Source organism: Podarcis melisellensis (genome assembly GCF_964234715.1).
Source record: "Podarcis melisellensis genome assembly, chromosome: 4".
Taxonomy (NCBI): Eukaryota; Metazoa; Chordata; class Lepidosauria; order Squamata; family Lacertidae; genus Podarcis; species Podarcis melisellensis.
The window spans coordinates 8,475,406-8,497,477 of NC_138531.1; the positions used below are offsets into that span (position 1 = coordinate 8,475,406).

The 22,072-nt window shown below is 40.7% G+C and overlaps 1 protein-coding gene across 5 annotated transcripts in view; it reads right to left on the reverse strand.

Moving 5' to 3' along the window:
• KLHL1 (kelch like family member 1) overlaps window positions 1-22,072 on the reverse strand; it is a 140,770-nt gene that overhangs the window by 98,362 nt on the left and 20,336 nt on the right. For all 5 annotated transcript variants that reach the window (XM_081907313.1, XM_081907311.1, XM_081907314.1 and 2 more), the window contains exons 2-4: window positions 17,337-17,519; window positions 11,759-11,895; window positions 2,517-2,713 (exon numbers count right to left, since the gene is read on the reverse strand). In XM_081907313.1, the coding sequence (XP_081763439.1) occupies window positions 2,517-2,713; window positions 11,759-11,895; window positions 17,337-17,519 (517 nt within the window). The remainder of the gene's footprint in view (window positions 1-2,516; window positions 2,714-11,758; window positions 11,896-17,336; window positions 17,520-22,072) is intronic.

The following is a 22,072-nucleotide window of genomic DNA, read 5'->3' on the forward strand; positions in this document are numbered from 1 at the left end:
TGTTTCCAATTTCGAGCTAGTAGGACTCTTGCGGCCGTTGTTGCATATTGAAAAAATTTACCGTCATTATTCTTTATATCCCTTCCTGCTAGTCCTAACAGGAAAGCCTCCGGTTTGACCTCCCATCAATCATGTCAATGTGCTTATCAGAAGGGAGGGGAGGCTGGTGCAGTGCAAGCACAGCAGCAGAGTCAGTCCAGCACTTCTGCTGCTGCCCCTGCACTGTGCACCTGCTGGGGACCAAGGTGCATGTGGTGCCCCTTCCTAGCGGCCATTCATGTGTCAGTACAGACAATACTGAGCTAGATGAATCTACAGTCTGACCATAGGCAGTTTCCTATGAACCTAGAAAGAGCATTTGATAACAGGAGCAATACAAGCTACCTTTCCCCCATTTTACTGAAGTAAATGTAAACTGAAACTTTGTGGGTGTGTAAAACTATGTGGCTATAAAGGTAAAGATAAAGGACCCCTGACAGTTACGTCCAGTTGCAGCCGACTCTGGGGTTGAAGCGTTCATCTCGCTTTACTGGCTGAGGGAGCCGGCATTTGCCGCAGACAGTTTTTCCAGGTCATGCGGCCAGCATGACTAAGCCGCTTCTGGCGAAACCAGAGCAGCACAGGGAAGCGCCGTTTACCTTCCCGCTTTCACTTTGATGTGCTTTTGAACTGCTAGGTTGGCAGGAGCTGGGACAGAGCAACGGGAGCTCACCCCATCGTGGGGATTCAAACCACCGACCTTCTGATCGGCAACTCCAAGAGGCTCAGTGGTTTAGACCACAGCGCCACCCGCATCCCACGGCTATACTGATATGTATATCAGGTCTTGTGGAGAGCTTTCACCACTACCACCACAATGTCAGGAATCCTGGTGCCTCAGCCTCATTTATCTATTTACAAGTACTAGCGTCTATGTATTTTAAATACCTTCACCACCACACATTCTCCCAGAAAGCTTCACACAACCTCCTAGTCACGTGGTTAGGCTTGAACACGAGGTGAACTTCACCACCAGACACAGGATAATGTTAATATGTGTTCCAGATAGATAGGCTGATCGATCGATCGATTCACACACACACAAATATACTGATACTACACATATTGGCGACTTATGATACGATAGATACAATACGATATCTTTATTGTCATTGTCCCATATAGAACAATGAAATTCAAAATCTACATAAAACATTCAAAAACCCCTAAAAACTCTGAAACCCCATTTTAAAATACAATATACTACAGAGGTGCCAGATGAGAGTTTTGCACCTGATGAGTATGTACTCAAGGGCTACTGCCGCTGACTCTTGCCTCTAATGGCATTCCCCCTCAAGTCAATTATCCAAATGCACCACCCATTAATTACTTCCACACCTCTTCTCCTGAAGCAACTCCTCAACAGTCCAAATTCCACCGTCTTTCTCCTATAGTTAACTCCCAATGGAGTTTTAATTGTTCAACTAACTGCAATTTGCCTAGTAAATTTGCCTAGTAAACCTTCAAACAAGCTCTCTCTCCTGCCAAAAATGTCTCTCTCCTGCCAAAAATGTCACCTAGCAACCACTGTTAAAAGGCTTGTCATGTTGTAACAAAACAGGGCCTCATGGCTATGAGAGGTTCCATAACGTATCTTCCTTTTAAACAAAAACGTAACCAAACCCACACATATATAGCATTTCTCCACAGTACTCTTGGGGTCCTTTGGAACCACCAACCCCACCCCACCCCGCCCTTCCTGTGTCAGAATTTCTAGTAGCGAGAATCCACTGCAGCAAGAATGGAAAATTCTTATTATTATTATAAGATATAGATGCAAAGGGATCTAACTGGGATGCCAATATACAATGGTGCCGGTTTCTATCTGTACGCATGCAGCCACCCACAAAGGGTTATTATTACACTTTTCCATTAACTTGGCTGAAAGAACAGGTATATTAAATTGGGATGAGATAAGCCTACTTTGAAATCACCAAATCAGAACAAATCTAACCAATCTAACCAAAACAAAAAAAATTCTTTCCAGTAGCACCTTAAAGACCAACTAAGTTAGTTCTTGGTATGAGCTTTTCTGTGCATGCACACTTCTTCAGAAACACTGAAACAGAAGTCACCAGACCCTTCTATATAGTGAGAAGGTGGGGAGGGGTATTACTCAGAAGGGTGGTGGGAATGGGTGATTGGCAGATATCTATTGTTTTGACTATGGCAGACCAACATGGCTACCTATCTGTAACTCAATCTAACCAAGGAATTAAACAATAAAGAAAGAACATGGAATTTCAATCAAGGAAATAAGTCTGTTACATATAATCATTTGAATGAGCAGATAATGGATAAATCAAACTATCTAGTTCTTAATGCTATAGTTTTGCAATCTATAATATTTTCTATAAAGCATACTGCATAAGAAGGTATGAAGAAACAATTAAAAAAAACATAAGAAAAGATCTGAATGCTAGCAAAATCTATGTACCCTTTGCTCTCCGGTGATAAGGTATGTTGAACTGCCTTACCATGGTATAGCTGTGAGCCACTTTCATCAGCTCTGTGCATCCTTGAGCATCTGCAAATGCCCGGATTCCCAAACAGTTAGATGGGTGTAAAAGCTTCATGAGAAAATGACAGCACACTTCAACTACTTGAGGAAGCTGAAGGAGACATGCAGCTGCCAGGAGGTTTTCAATGGTATCTTCCTTAAGTTCCAAGCAACCTGTACAAGAGATTAAGACACACATGCAAATTTTGCTACTCTTAGGTGTGCATCACTTAAACAAACAGAGCCAATTGCAATTGTGATTAACAAAGAAGCAAGAGGGGGAAAATACTTAACCATTATGAAAACAGATGAAAAATAGAAAAACTTTACACAATTACAGAGTCGTCAGCATGCTTGTGTTGGGAAAGTTTTAGAAGAAAATTTAATACTGCCCCCTTCTTCTCTGCACTCCTCAATTAAGTCTCCTTTATTAGGCGTCAGTTCTCCAAAAGAGTAGCATTGCACAGCTGGTTCACTGCAGTATAGAAGAATCTGGCATACAATATTACCCAGTGGTAATATTGCATTGCACTATAAAACAAATCATACATTTGAAGTATTGAGTAATCTATTCCTGTGAGATCGGTATCCTAATTTTTCTTTCACTTGGTGGAGGACTGACACCATAATAGCTTTGTTTTAATCAGATTTATAAAGCTGATACTAGATGGATTCAAAAGCATGTACTGTAATTGCTAAATCAACTTACAGCCTTTAACCACAAGAGCTTGTGCGTCCAGTGAGACAGCCTTGAGTCTATACGTGGACTCACTGTAAATCCAAGCGGTAACAATAATAAATTAGGTACAAACATCATACTAATGTAGGTTCTTACCAGAACCAGTGTGCTGTAGTGGTTAGAGTGTCAGACTAGGACCTGGGTTCTAGTTCCCACTCAACCAGGAAGCTCAGTCTCTCAGCCTAACCTCCATCTTACGGTTGCTGTGAAGATAAAGTAGAAGGGGGGCTACCTTGAGGTCTTTGGAGGAAAAGTGGGATAGAGAAATAATAAAAAATATTTTTTTTAAGTGATTGCAGATTCAGATGAATGCAGCATGTCACCTGGGGGAGCAAGTTATGAATGGGTCAACACATTTTTGAAGGGGATTGAGATGGCTGTGGATTGAGAAGGCTGAAACGGGTTCTAATCTTCTGCACATTTTCAAAGTAACTATGTCATCAACAGGATACTGGAAATCAAAGCCAAACTGATAGCAGATTCTTATTCTTGTTCTGTTTGACAGTCACTTTATCTTGCTCAGGACAATTCAAAGTGGCTTACAAGACTGACAACCATACCGCCACTGCCACACAGAGATACATTAAAACAAAATGGCAAAAAAAAAATACATTTAAAATATCCCACCCATTTCTGAAAAAACACAGACAGTTAAAGGCCATAGAGGAAAGTTTTTGTCTGGCTCCTAAAAATATGTAATGATGGCGTCAGGAGAGTCTTCCTGTGGAGAGCATTCCACAAACAGGGAGCCACCGCGGAAAAGGCCCATTCCCGTGGAACCACCCTTCGGACTTCACATGGGGGAGGCACACCAAGAAGGGCCTCAGTTGAGGATTGCAGGCTGTTTAAACAGGCCATTTAAAAGGCACACATTCTGTTGCTTTGAATGGGAGAAACAGCTAAACACCTGTGTTATGTAAGGTGTTTTCCATCTAAGCAGATGGACCTTCCAAGGTGTCAGAATTGCCAAATTTACGACAGATTGGGTAAAAGATTCCTATTTTAGAGGCAATGGGAAAAGCCACCCATGCAATGATCTCCCCATTGCTTTCAATGGGAGACCCAGATCCTCTTCCCCTGCCTGAAATGTCTGTGTTTTGCATACAATCAGCATGGTTTTGCCCCTCCAAAGGATCAGACCTGCCAAATTGTAGATGGAACAAAATATTTCTCATTTTTAAATAATTCCTAATGTATATTAATGATCTGTCTCTACCTTCCTCTCCCCGCTCTTCCTTTCTCTGGCCTATATAAAGGCTGTTCCAGAGTGTTACATTTCTTCATCTCAACTGTAACAAATGGGGAAATGAATCCAAGAAATATAATTTTTTTGTTTCATTCCTAATTTCAATTTCCATTCATTTTAATTATGAAAATTAATGAAGTAAATTGGCTCATTTTGTTTAGTTTTTCATTAATTTAAAAAAATGAAGTGAATGGATTCATGCTGTTGATTTTTTATTCATTTTAGAAACAAATGCATACTCTCTATAGTGGGGTAGTAGAGCTGGGGCGGAGAAATCACATATGGCAATCCATGCTTTCCTTCGGTTTCAGATAGTAAATTGGTAGAGTCTAAAAAGTCCGGGATACAAATTTTCATGGCCCTCTAGCAGCTATGGTGGCTCATTTACCAGAAGTAATATTAACTCTGGAAGTATGTACAGTGGTACCTCGGGTTAAGAATTTACATCTGGAGGTCCGTTCTTAACATGAAACTGTTCTTAACCTGAGGTACCACTTTAGCTAATGGGGCCTTCTGCTGTCGCCGCCATGCAATTTCTGTTCTCATCCTGAAGCAAAGTTCTTAACCCGAGGTACTATTTCTGGGTTAGTGGAGTCTATAACCTGAAGCATCTGTAACCTGAGGTACCACTGTACTCGATTCTAACCAAACTAAACTAAGCCTCCTGGTGTGTATTTTGCTCTAGAGGGATTAGTTTGGTCAGAATCAAGTACACACTTCCAGAGTTAACACTAACTACATTACTTATGGTAAATGGTTGTGCATTGGTTGCCAGATGTGAAATATATTGACATTATTTTCAGCTCTCCTACCCCACTCCTAGAATAAAGAGCTCATGCATACTTCCTTTTGCGACATGCTTTCAAGGGAAAGGTCCAAGCTTTAAAGCACCATGTCCAAGCAGATTATTCTTGTTCCAGTGCCTTTCCTGGGAAAACCCGTATTTTACCACAAAATCTAAGCAAATATCAATCTATGGAACACCTGATTGCATTTTGCTCGAATTCAGTGGTAACAAAAACAAAGCCCTGCTTGAACATGCAACTTTAAAGCCTGGGTGTGTGCCTAGAAATACAGCACAAAAGGAAGTCTGGGTGAGCCCAAAGTCTAAGTCAGCCAAGTGGCATGTTCCACTGGTGTGGACATGACATAGTCAGAAACAATTTTAGCCAGATAAGAGCCAATATGTGTGTTATAGATATATATATATATATATAATAATGTTTGGTGTGTGTGTGTGTGTATGTTTTTGTAACAGTGAGGCTTTAAAGCTGGGTATAATAGAGTGGGGGGGAGATACATGTCAGGCAAGGTGGCAATGTATACTGGGCATGTTAAGAAAGTAAACCTATTGAGTACTCACAGATGTTAATAATTTTCTCATTTTTTTTGCAATTGCAGAGAAACCATTTAATTTTAATCTGATCACTACAGCATAAATTAGGCTAATCACAAGTGTGATGCTCAGCTTCCCACAGCTATAGTTCAGCTGTTCACCCCCGTATTTAAAAGTCCTTGACTGGGACAACTTGACAAGAACAACAAACTTGGTTTGTTGAGGAAATTTACAGTTCTATCCTAAATTAGTCTTCATTCAATGACTCATATAAGGCTTACAGAAGCAAATGGCAGATAGAGCAGGGATAAGAACTATTGTAGTCGACGCATCAAATGACTTACCACACAAGTAACTAACCTCACAAGAGGTCATTGGTGGGGGTGCTGTGACTTTTCTAATCAATTAAGAGGAACTGGAATCTTCCATTAATCTCCTCCTCTGACATTACACTGCTTGTGTGAATGGGTCTTCACCTTGCAGCGGTAAGCCAGGGCAAGGGGACATCACCTCACAGCGAACACAACAATTTCAACATGGGCTGTAAGCTGCAGTTGAACCAGTGCTTTGTGCTACCCCGCCCCCCTTATTTATGAAATGGATGATAGGAGTGAGACGTCTATTACCAATATAGTGGCGGCAGTGAACAGTTCCAGAGATTTGTAAGTGCCTATTGTTTCCCCACGTCCACTGGGTAGAATAGTAAATGACAATGAGGCATGAGAAAGAGTGACTTGTGTACAGTAATGAACTTCTTTACAGCACCTGCAGATACAGAGAGAGAATGAATGAATGGATGGATAAATGTATGAACGCACAGCAGGGTAAAATGAATGCAAATACATCATTAAAAGGGTCTAAAACAATGTTTATAATCTGAAAAAAAATGAGACAGATGTGAAATGGGAATACCTGTGGCTTGCGCTACCATTGAGTACCTCACTTAAACTTCTTGGCAGCAGTTGGGAGCTCTGATAGGTAATTACAGATTCCTCTCAGACAAAATCTTGAAAAGGTTGCCTGCAAGTATCCTTCACATGTAATTGGTAATCTTGCCTTCAGTTTTGTCAGACTACGGTATATTTGTATTAAAGGAATCAAAGAGATTGCAGGAAAAAAATTATTGTACTGGAAATACTTAGGCAAAAGATATACTAAAATACTACTTTTATTACCTCCTCCTCTTTGTGTGTCTTTCACCATTCACTGAAGACCTGACCAGGCAATATATCTACATAAATTAGTCTGTGTGGGGAGGAAAGGGGATTGCACTTGCTAGTTCCAACCTTAGTATTCATTTTGCAGAGTCCCTGTGAACGGGCTCTGCTGGCACATTCTGTACCCTTAAAAACATGCAAATCCTATCGCCTTGGTTCTATACATAAGTTTGGATTGATGCACCATTGGGGAGTGGGGAGCGGAAGAATAACGTGCAAGCCTTTGCTCAGGCTCATGAAGGCTCATCCACATAGTACTATGGTTTAGTAGTTTGTTCAGGACACATGTTTCTGCACATCTGCATACTAATATTCTATGTTCAGGGGCTAAGTCCTTCTGGAATATTAATGCTTGAAGAAATACAGTTCAAATGGTGCATTGGGAAATCTTTCCAATGTGATTCTGGCCCTATTCCAGCCATGGATAGCCTGATGTCAGGCTGGTGGAGCCTGGTCCTACTAGCATGGCATCCAAAATACAAAGAAGCAAGCATGCATAATATTCAGATTGTTTAGCCTTTGCCAAGGGAGAAACAGAAACAAGTCATAGATGTAAAAAAATTAAAGTTTTTAACTAAAAGAATACTGAAACAGAAATTAACTAGGAAATTACAAGGATTTCCTAGGAGAAAGAGAGATGGCGAGGGAGAGATGGGGGAAGGAGAGATTGTGGGGTGAGCTGGTGGCACAAATGCACAGTACGGCTTTAGCCTGAACAAGATGAAGGTGGGAGAGTGGGAATGAGAAAAAAGGCAAGAACATTGGGTTAGAGAGGAGAGGAGAATGATTACATTGAGGACCTCTTTGAAGACAACAAAAAGGATGATTATCTCGGGTTGTGAGACAGATGCCAGTCATCATCTCAGTTTCCTGGGTAGCACTCAGGGGAATAACAGACTAGAGGGGCGAAGGAGCAGCACAACTTAGCAACACAGAAAGGCAGGGTTAGTGTGCCCAAGCACTTATAGACTTGGGATATAAAGAACTTATAAACCGGGTATGGGAAACCTTTGGCACTTCAGATATTGATGAATATCCATGGCCACTGGCCACGCTTCCTGGAGTTGATTGGAATTGTACTTCAACAACATCTGAAGGGACAAAGGTTCCCCACGCCCTGGGGTGGCCCTGGGAGATTGTTTCCAGGTGGTACAAAACAAGTATGTTTGTCCTCGGCTTGATTAACAAGGGAGGAGGGGAGTGGTTGTAAGTGACTGAGGTTTTCTTAGAGTGGCTATAGTACACTATATTGTGAGAATGCCTTTCCTCTTGCAAAGAATTCTGGACAGCCAATAGGTGTACAGTGAAGAATCATTATATTATGGAGAGAAGAAGACTGATATTTATAACCTCAGGAAGTACCACACTATCTTAATAACACAGGGGCGAGGAACCTCAGGCCCAGGGACTTTCTCCAGCTGCCATACATTGTGGAGGCCTATGTTCAATTTGGTCAGTAATAATCTGTGCAAGACTGCTTTAAATTACAGTGGTGCCCCGCAAGACGAATGCCTCACAAGACGGAAAACTCGCTAGACGAAAGGGTTTTCCGTTTTTTGAGCTGCTTCACAAGACAAATTTCCCTATGGGCTTGCTTCGCAAGACGAAAACGTCTTGCAAGTTTGTTTCCTTTTTCTTAACACAATTAATACAGTTGCGACTTGACTTTGAGGAGCAACTCATAGAACGCAGTGTACATAGTAGCCTTTTTTGAGGTTTTTAAAGACTTTGGTGATTTTTGAAGCTTTTCCAAAACTTCTTTTGCAGCCATTTGGTAAGTTAAGCTTTTAAAACTTTTTTTTGGGGGGGGTGGATTTTGGGTTGGGGTGTTTGGAATTCAAGGACTTGGTGTTGGGGAGGGGTTTGCAAGAATCTGGAAGCTTGTGTGTTTTTTTCTGCATTTTTATGATTTTCTGTGACCATTGGGCCACTCTGCTGTTTTTTAAAAAAATTCTGGATTTGAATTTCTGTGTGCTGGGTGGCTGGGGGAACAGTTGGGGAGGGGTTTGCAAGAATCTGGAAGCTTGTGTTTTTCCCCCTGCATTTTTATGATTTTCTGTGACCATTGGGCCACTCTGCTGTTTTTTTAAAAAAATTCTGGGTTTGAATTTTGAAATGCTCTTTACAGTATGTGTGACTTTAAAGAGCACTTAATAAGCTCTTGTTGTACCAAATTTGGCTTTGTTTGGACTTTTTTTGACCATAGGAGCGCATTAATTGATTTTCAATGCATTCCTATGGGATTTTGTGCTTCGCAAGACGAAAAATTCGCTAGACGAAAAAATTCATGGAACAAATTAATTTAGTCTTGCGAGGCACCACTGTAATGTCCTATTGCTTTGCATGCAACCAAAGATACATTTTTTATCAATACAAAGCAAATGATGGCCCCCTTAAAGTATTACAGAGTCTTGGCCTTTTAGAATCAATAAACGTTTAAAACAAAATCATAAAAAGGAAGTTCAGCAAACTGCATGTATCTCTGCATTACAGTTCCATTACTAACAAGTTTACAACCAGTGCTTGGGTGGCAAGATATTTTTGACACAATCCCATTATGAATACTAATATTATTTGTGTCACCTTGATAAGCACTAAATATAAACAACTTCTGAAATTGTACAAAGGACAATATATAATAATATATACAAGGTGTTCAAACTGTTTTAACCCTAAGGACAGATGCATCTGAATCTGTTCCTAAGGACAGAATCTGACCTCTTCCTGTATCTGCCATCTAAAACATTTGAAGGTACCAGATTTAACTAAAACTTTGTAAAAACCATTCTCTCAATTTCTGCAAACCCTTAAAATAGCTAGGTGGAACAAAAGGAGTGCAATGGAAATTCTTATACAATGGTGCTATTTTAGAAACTATTGCAAATGCAGTTGCTTTATTCATCTGTATGAGTGCGTCAAAGAGTCTCCTTCAAAAGCTTCCTGGCAAGCTCCATTCCCAAACTCTTTTTATATCATACAGATAAGGCTAGTTTCACCACTAGGAAGAAACAACCCTCTTCCAAGAGTTATTGTTTGTCTCCTCCAAGTGTTCTCTTAAGAGATCACCAGGGCTGGCTAATGATAACCCATGTTACATGTGGGCCAGTTCTGAGATGTCAGAACTTAAAGGTATATAACTGGACAATATTTTTCTCTGCTGTATATGGAGTCCAATCCAGAGACTCTGGTGCTTAACAACTTGCTGATGGTCTGCCCAGAGCAAAGAGTTTATTGGCACTATCAATTCTTACAGCACTGGCCACGTCTTGAAGGGAAAGCAGATGCTTGGATTCAGATAATCTGTCACTGAACATGTGTCCCCCCCAACACCTGGACCTCTCCTTTGAAGAGAAAATCCAGATGGGTGGTACACAAATGAAATAGATGTTGCCCTATTGGGTGAAGATTTATTCTCCTCTGCATATTAAAACGTACATATATTTTAAACTAGCCACTCTTGGTTAGCTAAGTAATTGGCATTCTGGGGGAAAATAAGCATAAATTGCTGCAATATGTTATTTATACATTTGCATAATACATACCATGTGAATTAAAGTGGCAATCCTAATGAAACAGTAATTTCATTTATGTTGCAATGAAAACTCTGTATTGAGTTATCATAGTAAAACTACATAGAGTAATCCCATTATAATAAGGGAATGTTTTAACAAATATCTTAATATTCAATTAAAACACTTAACGGAAGTGGGAAATTTAGTTAACATAAACATTACAATGTATATGTGTGTGTGTATGTGCGCGCGCACACACACACACATTGTTTCTTCCTCAGACTAAACATGTTTTGCTTTAAAGATATTCATTACATACTGAAGTTTTAATTTATTTTGCTGAGGGTGCTGCTTGGTCAGAGATACATTAAAATTTCATTGTCAATAAATGCATGCAATTTGGCAGTTTAATGTTCTACTCATCTTCCTAATACCCTTCTTCTCTAAGGGTAGCATGCTTTATTTAAGCTAAAACCTTATCAGTTCTGTGCAGAGCTTGACATTCTGCTTGTAACCACGTACGTTTGTGAAAGTCTCATGTATTTTTTATACTTCAGTGAACAGGGTGTATTTCCTGTATTATCTCAGGATACTAATAAGGGTCTAACTGCACATTACACACCAACATATGTAGCAGTTCACCGGCATTAAAAACCAATGATTCTATCCCAGTTCTGGAAGATGCCATTTAGAGTAGATGTGGGGCAGGCTAACCCCTTTCCCGCTCCAAACTATGGCATCAACCACACATACACATCACAACACATTTGATCAAGCATTCTGAAACCATACACTGCATACTTCTTTGGAGAAGGTCCATGCTCACATGCACAAAGCAAACCTGCATTGAGACCAACAACTCTTAGACCTCAAAAGGGTGACTGGCTCAGGTTGTTAAGGGTCAAGGGCATAATTCCCTCCCACAACCACACACAACAATTCCTGATAACCAAAGGCCCTCCCACATCTTAATTACAACTATTAATTCCTCTCCAGTGCACAGGCAACTCCAACAAAGCGCATGGGACACATAAATACTACAAAGACATGGCATTCAACTTTCACTCATCTTTTTGCAATTCTTTGCACTTACTATGGTTCAGATGTGTCTTTGCGGTTAAAGAAGTTTCCATTTAATAAAATATAATTTAGTGCATATTATTCCGTACCTGTATATGCAAATTGAACAAGATCCCAGAGTGCACTTGGGTCAATGCCTTCCATTTTGATCTCCTCTTGCTTGGCTTCACAAACATCACTTGTAAACATGGCAGCAAAGTAATCAGAAACAGAACTGAGAACAAGTCTGGGAAATGAAAAGAAGATCACAAGTAATAATTAATCCATTACATTTCACATTAACTGTTAAACCGTCCTGTTCTCAATGTGCTCAGCTAGAAGCAACCTGCTGTATGCAAATATGCAGTCAACAAGGTAATGATGGACCCATATTGAGGATGATGGAAATCCCAATATATGGAAGAATTTTATTTTATATGTAAAAATTTCTTTGTATGTGAGGTGATGTGGTTTGTGGTTTTGCTTGTTTTTTTGTTCATCTGTGCGGAAGGGATTTAATACATAAAATCAATAAAGATTTTTTAAAATTAAAAATAGAAGCAACCTTCGGTGAAATTCAAGGGTGGAGAACTAGTAGCCCTCCAGATGTTGTCGAACTCTAACTCTCATAAGCCCCAGCTATTCTCCACCCGTACTTTAAGAACATGAATTTTTTTTTAAAAAAAAATGTCATGAAAATCAAGCACACTAGTTTGACTCAAATGGCAATCCTATGCACGGTTATCTAGGATTAGGACCACTGTATGCATGGATAGGATCTCACTTTAAGAAAGGCTAATATTTCATGAAAATCAATCAATTTAAAAGTAACATTTAAAAACTACACATCACCACACACCAAAATTAGTAACACATTGGTTATTTTTATTTAAGGTCAATCAGTGTCAAACAGCTATCAAAGAATAAGCATTAGCAAGTCAAGGAATGTTGATACCACACAAACAATAATAGCGTTCCATTTGTCCTGTGATGGAAGGAATAGTTAGAGAGTTCCTTGCCTGGATTCAATCTTAGCTCCTGAATGGTATCATTCTTTCCATGATTCAATGCTGGGAGAAGAAGAGTCCTGCTGTTGAATGTGAGAATGGGACCTGGAATGGTCCCTGGAAGGTTTGAAACTTCTAGAATAATAATGCTTGCTGTATCTCAGAGGTGAAGAAGGTGCCTGCAAAGGTATATAGGTCTGTCTCTCTATACTGACTACAAGAAAAAGAGTAGCGTCTCCCATTGTATCTAGGAGACAACTGCCCCATTCTGTGATAGTCTATGCACTAAGAATATCCTTTGGGGTGGGTCCTTGCTAAGTGGTGGTCAGATATCTTCAACCCAGTCTACAAAATCGAGTTGGCTATATTTGCCCTCAGTCACCAGAATGGGTGGCAGAAGAGAATGTCAAGCATCTTCATGACCCCCAAAGCTGGGCTAAGAAATACAGCCCTCCCCTAATGTGGGCATTACCTTGCATTTCTGTAGCGGGAGAAGGGTCTTGGCCATATACATAGCCATGGCAGTGACTCCAGACCCATTCAACAAAGACTGGAGCAGGATGAGACCAAAGTGAGGCTACTTTCTCACGCCAAACTTCAGCCCAGGTATGTTGGGAGGCACCCGATTGATGGCAGCCTGAGCATCCAGACAAGGGCCTCAAGCTGGCTTTCATTGAGCAGGAAAAGATCCATTTTTCCTGAAGCAAGTTGCCAAAACAAAGGTCTGGGTTTCTCTTAAACATATATTTCATTTGTACGTAAAAATATTTTACTCAGATTTTTTTTGTGTGAGCAGCAATTTAAAAAAACAACCCACATTGGTGAACTACTACCAAAGCTAGTATTTAACCATGTGAAACAAGAAGTGAAAGTTGCCTCATAATTAATCTTAATTCTGAGAAATGACATCCTATTAAATCATCCAATATTCAAAAGGAAAATAAGGATGCTTTTGGACTCACTGAATTCACAATGAACTGTTGCTTTCTGCACCTCAGAGGGCTGCAGGTGGTGCTAAATCTTGCCACTGAGGAATGTTGACCTATTCAGCAGAAAGGTCAGTTGTCTCCTGGATGTCATTTTCTTCTTTTCAATTCCTGCTATGCTACAGGAATAAACTAATGAACCTTGTTTCCTCCATGGAGTGTTGCATGCTATATGCAGCCCAAAGATAATCCATCATTTCACAAAATACTTTGATCCAACTTTTCGAAGCCAGCATTTAATTAAACCTACTACTTCCACGTGCACTATCCAGGGCGTTGCAGAGATCTGAGCAATTGGAAAATTTACCACAATTCCTTGTTTCCCAAGGAAAAGTCAACATTTCAAGTGACCTAAGTTTCCCTCCACCCTGACCCCACCTGGTTTCTAGTTCAACAGTGGATTTTATTGCGGGAGGAGTTGCAAATGTAGATATGAAACTTCCGCCCACTGCTTTCAATTACCCGCATTTGCATTTATCACCTTTATCAGAAAACATGGATCATCTAATGTTATGCATGAGAAATTAGGCATTCTACCATAATCTACCAATAGGGATGATGTAGTTCCACTGATGTGGACAAGCAGCTCATATACCCTCTACATAGAATAGAATCATAGAATCATAGAGTTGGAAAAGACCACAAGGGCCATCGAGTCCAACCCCCTGCCAAGCAGGAAACACCATTAGAGCACTCCTGGCATATGGTTGTCAAGCCTCTGCTTAAAGACCTCCAAAGAAGGAGACTCCACCACACTCCTTGTCAGCAAATTCCACTGTCAAACAGCTCTTACTGTCAGGAAGTTCTTCCTAATGTTTAGGTGGAATCTTCTTTCTTGTAGTTTGGATCCATTGCTCTGTGTCCGCTTCTCTGGAGCAGCAGAAAACAACCTTTCTCCCTCCTCTATGTGACATCCTTTTATATATTTGAACATGGCTATCATATCACCCCTTAACCTCCTCTTCTCCAGGCTAAACATGCCCAGCTCCCTTAGCATAACATAAGACATCCAGCTCTAGGAGCTTAATTTCTATAGGTGTTAAAAGTAAAGGTAAAGGGACCCCTGACCATTAGGTCCAGTCGTGGCCGACTCTGGGGTTGCGGCGCTCATCTCGCTTTATTGGCTGAGGGAACCGGCGTACAGCTTCCGGGTCATGTGGCCAGCATGACTAAGCCGCTTCTGGTGAACCAGAGCAGTGCACAGAAACGCCATTTACCTTCCCGCCGGAGCGGTACCTATTTATCTACTTGCACTTTGATGTGCTTTTGAACTGCTAGGTTGGCAGGAGCAGGGACCGAGCAACGGGAGTTCACCCCGTCACGGGGATTCAAACCGCCGACCTTCTGATCAGCAAGACCTAGGCTCTGTGGTTTAACCCACAGCGCCACCCGCGTGGCTAAATGCTCATACTTTTCCTGGAGCTGGTCAAAAGAAAAAGATAAAAGCAGTGAACTATTGCCCTTGCACAGGGGTGGGGATGAGGGTGCTGCAAGTGGGCCTGCGATACTTCAAATGCAAAGCCTTGCTTTTTTCTCATCCGCACGGGCCCATGGTAGTTGCAGAAGTGCTTAAAGAAACATTGTTGCAATAAATGTCACACAATAAACATCTGCCTTGTGTTCTGTTCCTCATATTTACAAGTTATTTCACAGCCTGAAAATTCTATTTGAAGAGGGTGTGTAAGGGGTGTGTAATATATAGTGCGCTATATGTGCCAGTAATTCTTGATGGAACAGAGTGAGCTGTTGACTGCAGATTAGAAGTCAGAAATAATATACAAGCATGCATGCACCTTTAAGTACGAGGCAAAAATGTGATGCAGTTTTTATTTCATGGGCAAGCTTATATTTATTAAAGCAATTTTTTCCGCTTCAAAAAGATTTGATTGCTGTTGAACTGAAATAGTCAGAAAATCAGATTCAGTGTGCAGACACACAGTGATGCAAATATGTCTACTAACCCTTTAGATAAAAATGGTAAACAGAAATCTCATTTTCCCCGCCCCTGTAAAATCTGCAACTCCTCCCACTGTCCAGCAAGTACTTTATCACAGTTTCCAAATTTGGCAAGTATGTAAAGTAAATCAGAGCAGCAACATTAAAAAGGTTTCTTTGTCTTATGTTCTTTCAGATGAACAGAATCAAGCATTTGAAATATAATGGCTTTCAGTAACTTCATGGGACTTTGGCTGAAATGCAGGCCAGGCCTCACCTAAACACCGAGCCAGCAAAAACAAAACAAAAAAAAAAAACCTGGCAGAAGGAGTTCCACTTGCACAATGAGACTCCCCCTTCTCTGTACTCATCACACTTCCCTTCTGTCCCCCAAAATTGGCTCGGGGTGTGTGTCCAAAGAACCCCTAGAACAGTATGTATGGGGACAAGAGGGGGGGATCATTCCATCTGACAAGCTGCAATGGTTTTGCAGACAGAACATTTGTAATATAGCACATGTTGAATTCCACCAATAGTCTTTGAACGTGGGCTACTGCTGAACATCAGAGGTACGTGTCTTGTAAAATCTTTACGAGGAATTAGTTCTGCAACTTTGCCCTTTTCATATATGTCACCACTACTAACCCAAGTTTGGCCAGGTACCAATGTCACATTTCTTTCTTATGAATACACCTCAGGGTAGAAATTAATCCTCAGCACAACTGACATTTGGCTATAGGATGAATTTGTACCCTATGGGCCATTATATGCAGTCGGGGTAGAAAGCCACCCCAGCTTATTTTTAATACTTATTTTCAAATTGAAATTAGTTTAGTGACAACGTGTCCTTGACGACTCACCACAATAGGTATCTTAAAAGCTGCAATTCACTGCCTTCTGGTTATAATGTTTGCAGGCACTTGAGTACCTGTTCTCAAGAGATTCTGTTCAGAAGCTTTGAACTGGTCAACTTTTTGTGGGGAGGTGGAAGCAAGGGGCTAGCACACCATGAGCAAGACTGCGAGGCAGCCAGGTTGTACAGCAAGATTCTCTGGATTCACTCTGACTTGCTTTCAACATACATGCACAAAAATATTTCAGGCTCTATTTCAGGCTCTTTGTATCCCCCCTTCCCCCAATTTATACATGGTTTCCCACTATTTTCCTTCCTCGGTGAATAAACACCAACAGTTCCCAAGCACAGCTTGTATTCTTTTGTTGTGGTTAGCAAATGCAGAAGGAAAGGTAGACAGTACATGCTTGCGGTAAGTGACTACTACACCTTCTTCGCTCCTTTTCCCCCTTCCCCAGAAGCAAAGGTGTTATGGTGATAAACTATCACCATCTTTTATCCCTCCAAGGCTGTCTCTGTAATCTTTTCCCTCCAATGATGCTACCAGATGGTTAAAAGAAGAGGCATCTTTTCCTCTGATTTGGAAACTGGAGAGGTAAAATATGGTACTAAGTGTTGATAGTAGATGATCTAGTTCAGTGGCATTACCCTCATTACCATAAAAATGGTATTAGGAATTAGGTAGTTGCCTAGGCAGCAAGATTGCTATGCAGTTCACATGTACATTTTTAGACCTGATGCTGAAACTCCTGACATGTAAGCGGTAGTGGCAGCGCACTGTGCTTGTAGGGATATACACCTATGATCAAGAGTGAAATATTTCTCGAGATACGGAACAAAGTCTGTAAGGGCATGTCTGCAAAGATTAGGCTAAATCAGAGTTAATTTACCATGTTTTATCACCTACCTATGTGCAGGTATCTTACGGTTCCCAGCAATCAGGATAACATCACATAGTTGTTGTTGCTTCAGGTAGCTTTCCATCTTCCTGAAGGTTTGTTCAGCATGGTGTACAGCTTGATAGAACTCCTCAGAACTACTTGGGTCCATGTCACATGGAGGTGTCAAGGAATGGCTGACTGCTGACAACCTGTAAGCCCAAATAAAAGGCAAAGGTTGTGGGTGGTTAGTCATGATGAAATACTTCTAGGAACAAGGAGTTAATCAGATTCTCAATGCTGAAAGGAATAGAACTGAAATGTGCCCTTTACACAACTCACACCAGCCCCTGCTGGCATAATACATGGTCATTCTCATAGATATATGAGAAACCATGCATGCAAGAAAACTAGCTTCTGTGCGCATATTTGTATATGTATTTGCATATAGAGGTGCTGCTTGCACAGAACCCCAGCCCTATCCAGGGATGTGCACCTTGAGAAGACTAGAATCTCACTGATCCCACATTGAGAGGAATCAGAAGGCTGGACCCCCCCACCCAGCTATATACTCAAAGACACCTGAAGGTGCACTCTTCTGTTGTTTCCGAAAAACATGGATGCCAACAGACTCATGCATGTTTTTTATAGGGAGCTTTTAATTCTACAGACAGTCTTCAAAATATACAGCCTATATCTTATGTTTATAAACTGTCTTTACATTTCTACAATACTGAACTTTAAGTTTTCTCACTGCATACCAACCTTTAATAATGCTCTTAATGTAATACAAATCCATTGTGGATGGTGTGAGAGTGAAGAGTAGGGGTGGCTGGCCCAAACGGCAAAAGGGTCACTGACCCCCCACCCCCAAAAGCTGTTGGGAAAGTGTTCATGCAACAGAGGTCTGACTGCTGGTGACACCTCTCCTGTTCTTTACACTATCCTGCCTGTATGAGTCAGCTTCTGGGGTGGGACAGGCCTCCGGCTCATGATGCTCCCCCGACATTGGTCATGACCACTGGAGCTTGCAGTCAGTCCCGCCCGGTTAACAACATAAAACACACCATTATTCAAAATAAAGCAGAGAATAATTACAGTGCATATTCTTTTCTCTTTAGATAAATGGATCACTGTAGACACTGTAGTATTAACTTTAAGGAACTGGGAACCTCACTGGTGATTTTATAAAAGTGTATTTATTTTCCCTTCCGAACAGTTGTATTCATTGCTAAATAAAATTTGACTTGGAGCTGAATAAACCATATGGCTGAGCTTGCTTGAAAATGAGAAAGTAACAGGTTTTCCTGACAACCAGATGAATTCTGTTTGGAGAGTTCTCCAAGGGAGATGTATTGTACGAAACTGGATTTGTGTCTGAACTGTCTGTCATGTTATATTCTCGGGAATCAGCATGCCTGAACATTATGTCAGTTTTATAATAAGTTAGCAGATGAATAGCTCCATCCAAAAAATATTTCTGCTACTGTTGAGTCCTGTTATTCTGTCTACATTAATAATAATAATAATTAGTAGTAGTAGTAGTAGTAGTTGTTGTTTTGGGACTGAAATAATTTTAAAACAATTCAGTGAACTTCTGCCATATCTAAAAAAATCGGAATTGACAGATTTTAAACAAACAAGTGTGAATTATGTCACCACTTCTCTATCTTCCTTGGGATGCAGTTCTACATGACTACTCCAAAGTAAGCTCCACTGAGATCAGTGAGGCTTGTAAGTGCATAAAGCAGGGGTCGCCAACCTTACTGGGCCATAGGTATATTTGGAAATTGGAGTAATTATTGTGGGGTTTATACACACACCACAGCCTATTCTGTTGGCTACAATTGAATGCTCCTTTCAAGCCTAATATATAGATATATATTAATTACAGAAGAAAACTAGCAGTGGAAATGGAGATGTTTATTGTACTTGGCATTTTAAAAAGGTTGCCTGAACTGCTTGTTACGACTCAACCTTATGAATGGCAAAGTAACTGAAACAGTTTTTGGGAGGCCTTCTAAACATAGCTGTCAACGTTTCTTCTTTTTTAAGGGAAATTCCCTTATTCCGAATAGGATTCCTTGCAAGTAAAGGGAAAATGGTGACAGCTATGTTTCTAAAGCCAACAGCCCTATTAGTAAACAACTGTGCAATACTTTGGTTTCTAGACTGTCTTATCTGGCTGTAAAGAATGCTTCTGGAAGTGACAGCAACAAACTGTAATACCCGGCATGCTGGGACCCCTGTGAGGGCCCATGACAGCATGAATTAGGACTCCACATGAAGCACCTGCCCTTTTGATAGCGACAAAACTCCCACTGACATATCTTATCATCCTAAGCTCCAGCTATGTTACCCTGGCTTTATCTGTCAATTGTGTATTTATCCACATTTTTTGACACTCAGCGAGTCACAATAATCAAAGCAACCATCACATAACTGTGTTGTTAAGAATATATCTTTTTTGAGATCAAGGTAAATCGAATGACTTTTCCTCCTGCAAGAAAGTTTTTAGCTACATACACAAAAACCTTCCACAGTTACTGACCTGTGAGTTTACTTTTCCTGAATTTTAATTTATTTTAACAAATGTTGACTTAAAAGTTGACTTCAGGTACATTGATGTTTGTATGCTACTCTACAACCCATTAAGCCTTCTGCACAACTTATGGTAATATCATTTTGCGAAAAGACTAAATACATTTCTTTGTCTGAAATACGTAACCAAACTCTGATTATGTGCACCAGAAAGACACATTTTATTGTGTGCCCAGGCAGACCTCAGATGAAGGGGAAAGCTCTGTGCTGCTGGTGTCGGTGCAGGCCCCCTTTTATCCTTTAGGAGAGGACTGGAGTGAAGACTGCTCATTCCCGGTCTGCTACTCTTGCCCCACCCCCCAGACCGCTGCAGATGGGCCAATTTTAAAAGGAGTTTTTGACGGGAACCCAAAGCAAACTCTGCGGTGACCAAGGGGTGGGCGGAGCAACGGTCAGTGGAGCAGCATGGCTGCTGGAGGACAGTGGGGCCACACGCTGGGCCACAAACCTTGCCCACTGCCAAACCCAGTGAGCATATATTGTTGAACATAAATGCCTCTCAATCATCATCAAATTTACCTGTTTTCCAAAAAGCTTGCAACAAACTAGATATGACGATAGCATTTTTAGCAAACTAACTTTCTCCTGGTTAAAACCCATTAACACAAAAAATGAAGGCCTAAAAAATTAATAGATAATTAATAAATTAATAAATTGGAAAGCAGTGTTTGTGTGTGTGCGTGCGTGTAACTGACTTGCCTTCAAAGTTTGTAAATGTTGGCTAATAGCATAAAACAGGTATTATTGTTGCCAGCTAAATCTCATTTGTTCTGTTATTTCACTAGGTGGCCTCATTAAGATCCATTTCAGTTGGGGTTTAGGCCATGTTTTGTAATGGGAACTGTATTAGTAACCCATATGATGACCTCTGTCGGGATAGAAAAAGGGAAAATGTGTTGCTATTAATTCTGCTTGATCTCACGGCAGCTTTTTCGATCGTGGTATTTTTTCTGGATCGGCTGTCCAAGCTCCAAGTGGTTGGCATCACACTGCAACGGTTCAATGCGGCTCATAGTAAAGTGGCAGGGACAGTCCACCACCTCTCACTGGCCGCACTCTTCTCTGCCAGGATGCACAGAAGATGAGGGGAGAGGATGCAGCAACTTGCTTGCTTGGCCTTGCAAGGGATTTTCCTGATGTGGAGGCACGGGATGGAGGAGATACTACACATGGCAATAAAGCATGACAGTTCATGACAACATATCAGTGGTCCGTTACAGGATTCAGTTTCGGAACTAAAAGGACAGAGTGTGAACAATAAGGAGGAAACAATATATTATTGTAGAGAATATTAATATCATGAAGATATTACTGCAGAGGAACCTGTGATCCATTCACATTCTGACAAATGTGGTTCTTCTGTTTCTTTACCTTCCAGTTATGGGGAAGTAGCAGAACACTTTATCCCAGTTTCCTAACTCCAGAAATTACATTTTCTGTGTGGGAAAAAAAATAGGGGAGGAGTCTGCTGGGTTTTTCAAACATCGGCCAAAAAAGTATATGTAAAGCCATCTCCGGCTTCTTCTTTTTTTAATAACACACATTTCTTATGAGCAGGTAATTAGATCTGATTATATAATCCTCCAGCTAGTATTTTAATCCAGTCTATTATGTTTATGAAGTCTTCTTTATTGATTTTTTTCTTGTTTTAACTAAAGGGAATAGCAAACAGAAAAGGATGTAAGAGCATTATAAAAACAAATATACGCCAACACCCTAGGGATTTCTTCAAATCTTTTCCTTGTAAATAGATTTGAAAGAAAAAGATGTGCTATTTTGATTTCAAGAGAGAAAGGCAAATCATTTTTTCCCCAATTTTTTTTCCAAGACAGAGAACTCTTACCCATGTAAACACTTTATAGCAGGCTGTGTAGCCCAGTGGTGTCTGCTTGAGACTGGTACATGCTCTCCAAGATCGCAAGTAGAGGTTTTTCCTACTCCCATAACAGGCATGTAACAACAACTGGTGAATTTCTTGTTTCTAGATAGCACCACAAACCTTTCATTTACGATCAAGGACTGACTGCTAAATGCTGAAACAGGCTTTGGCTAGGGATTATAGACGAGTGGTTAGGGGTTTGCTAGGAAAGGCAACACAGATTATTTCCCTGTGGGGAAGGACAAGATCCTAGTAAGGGTCTAGAAGTGTTTTACTGGCTTAGTA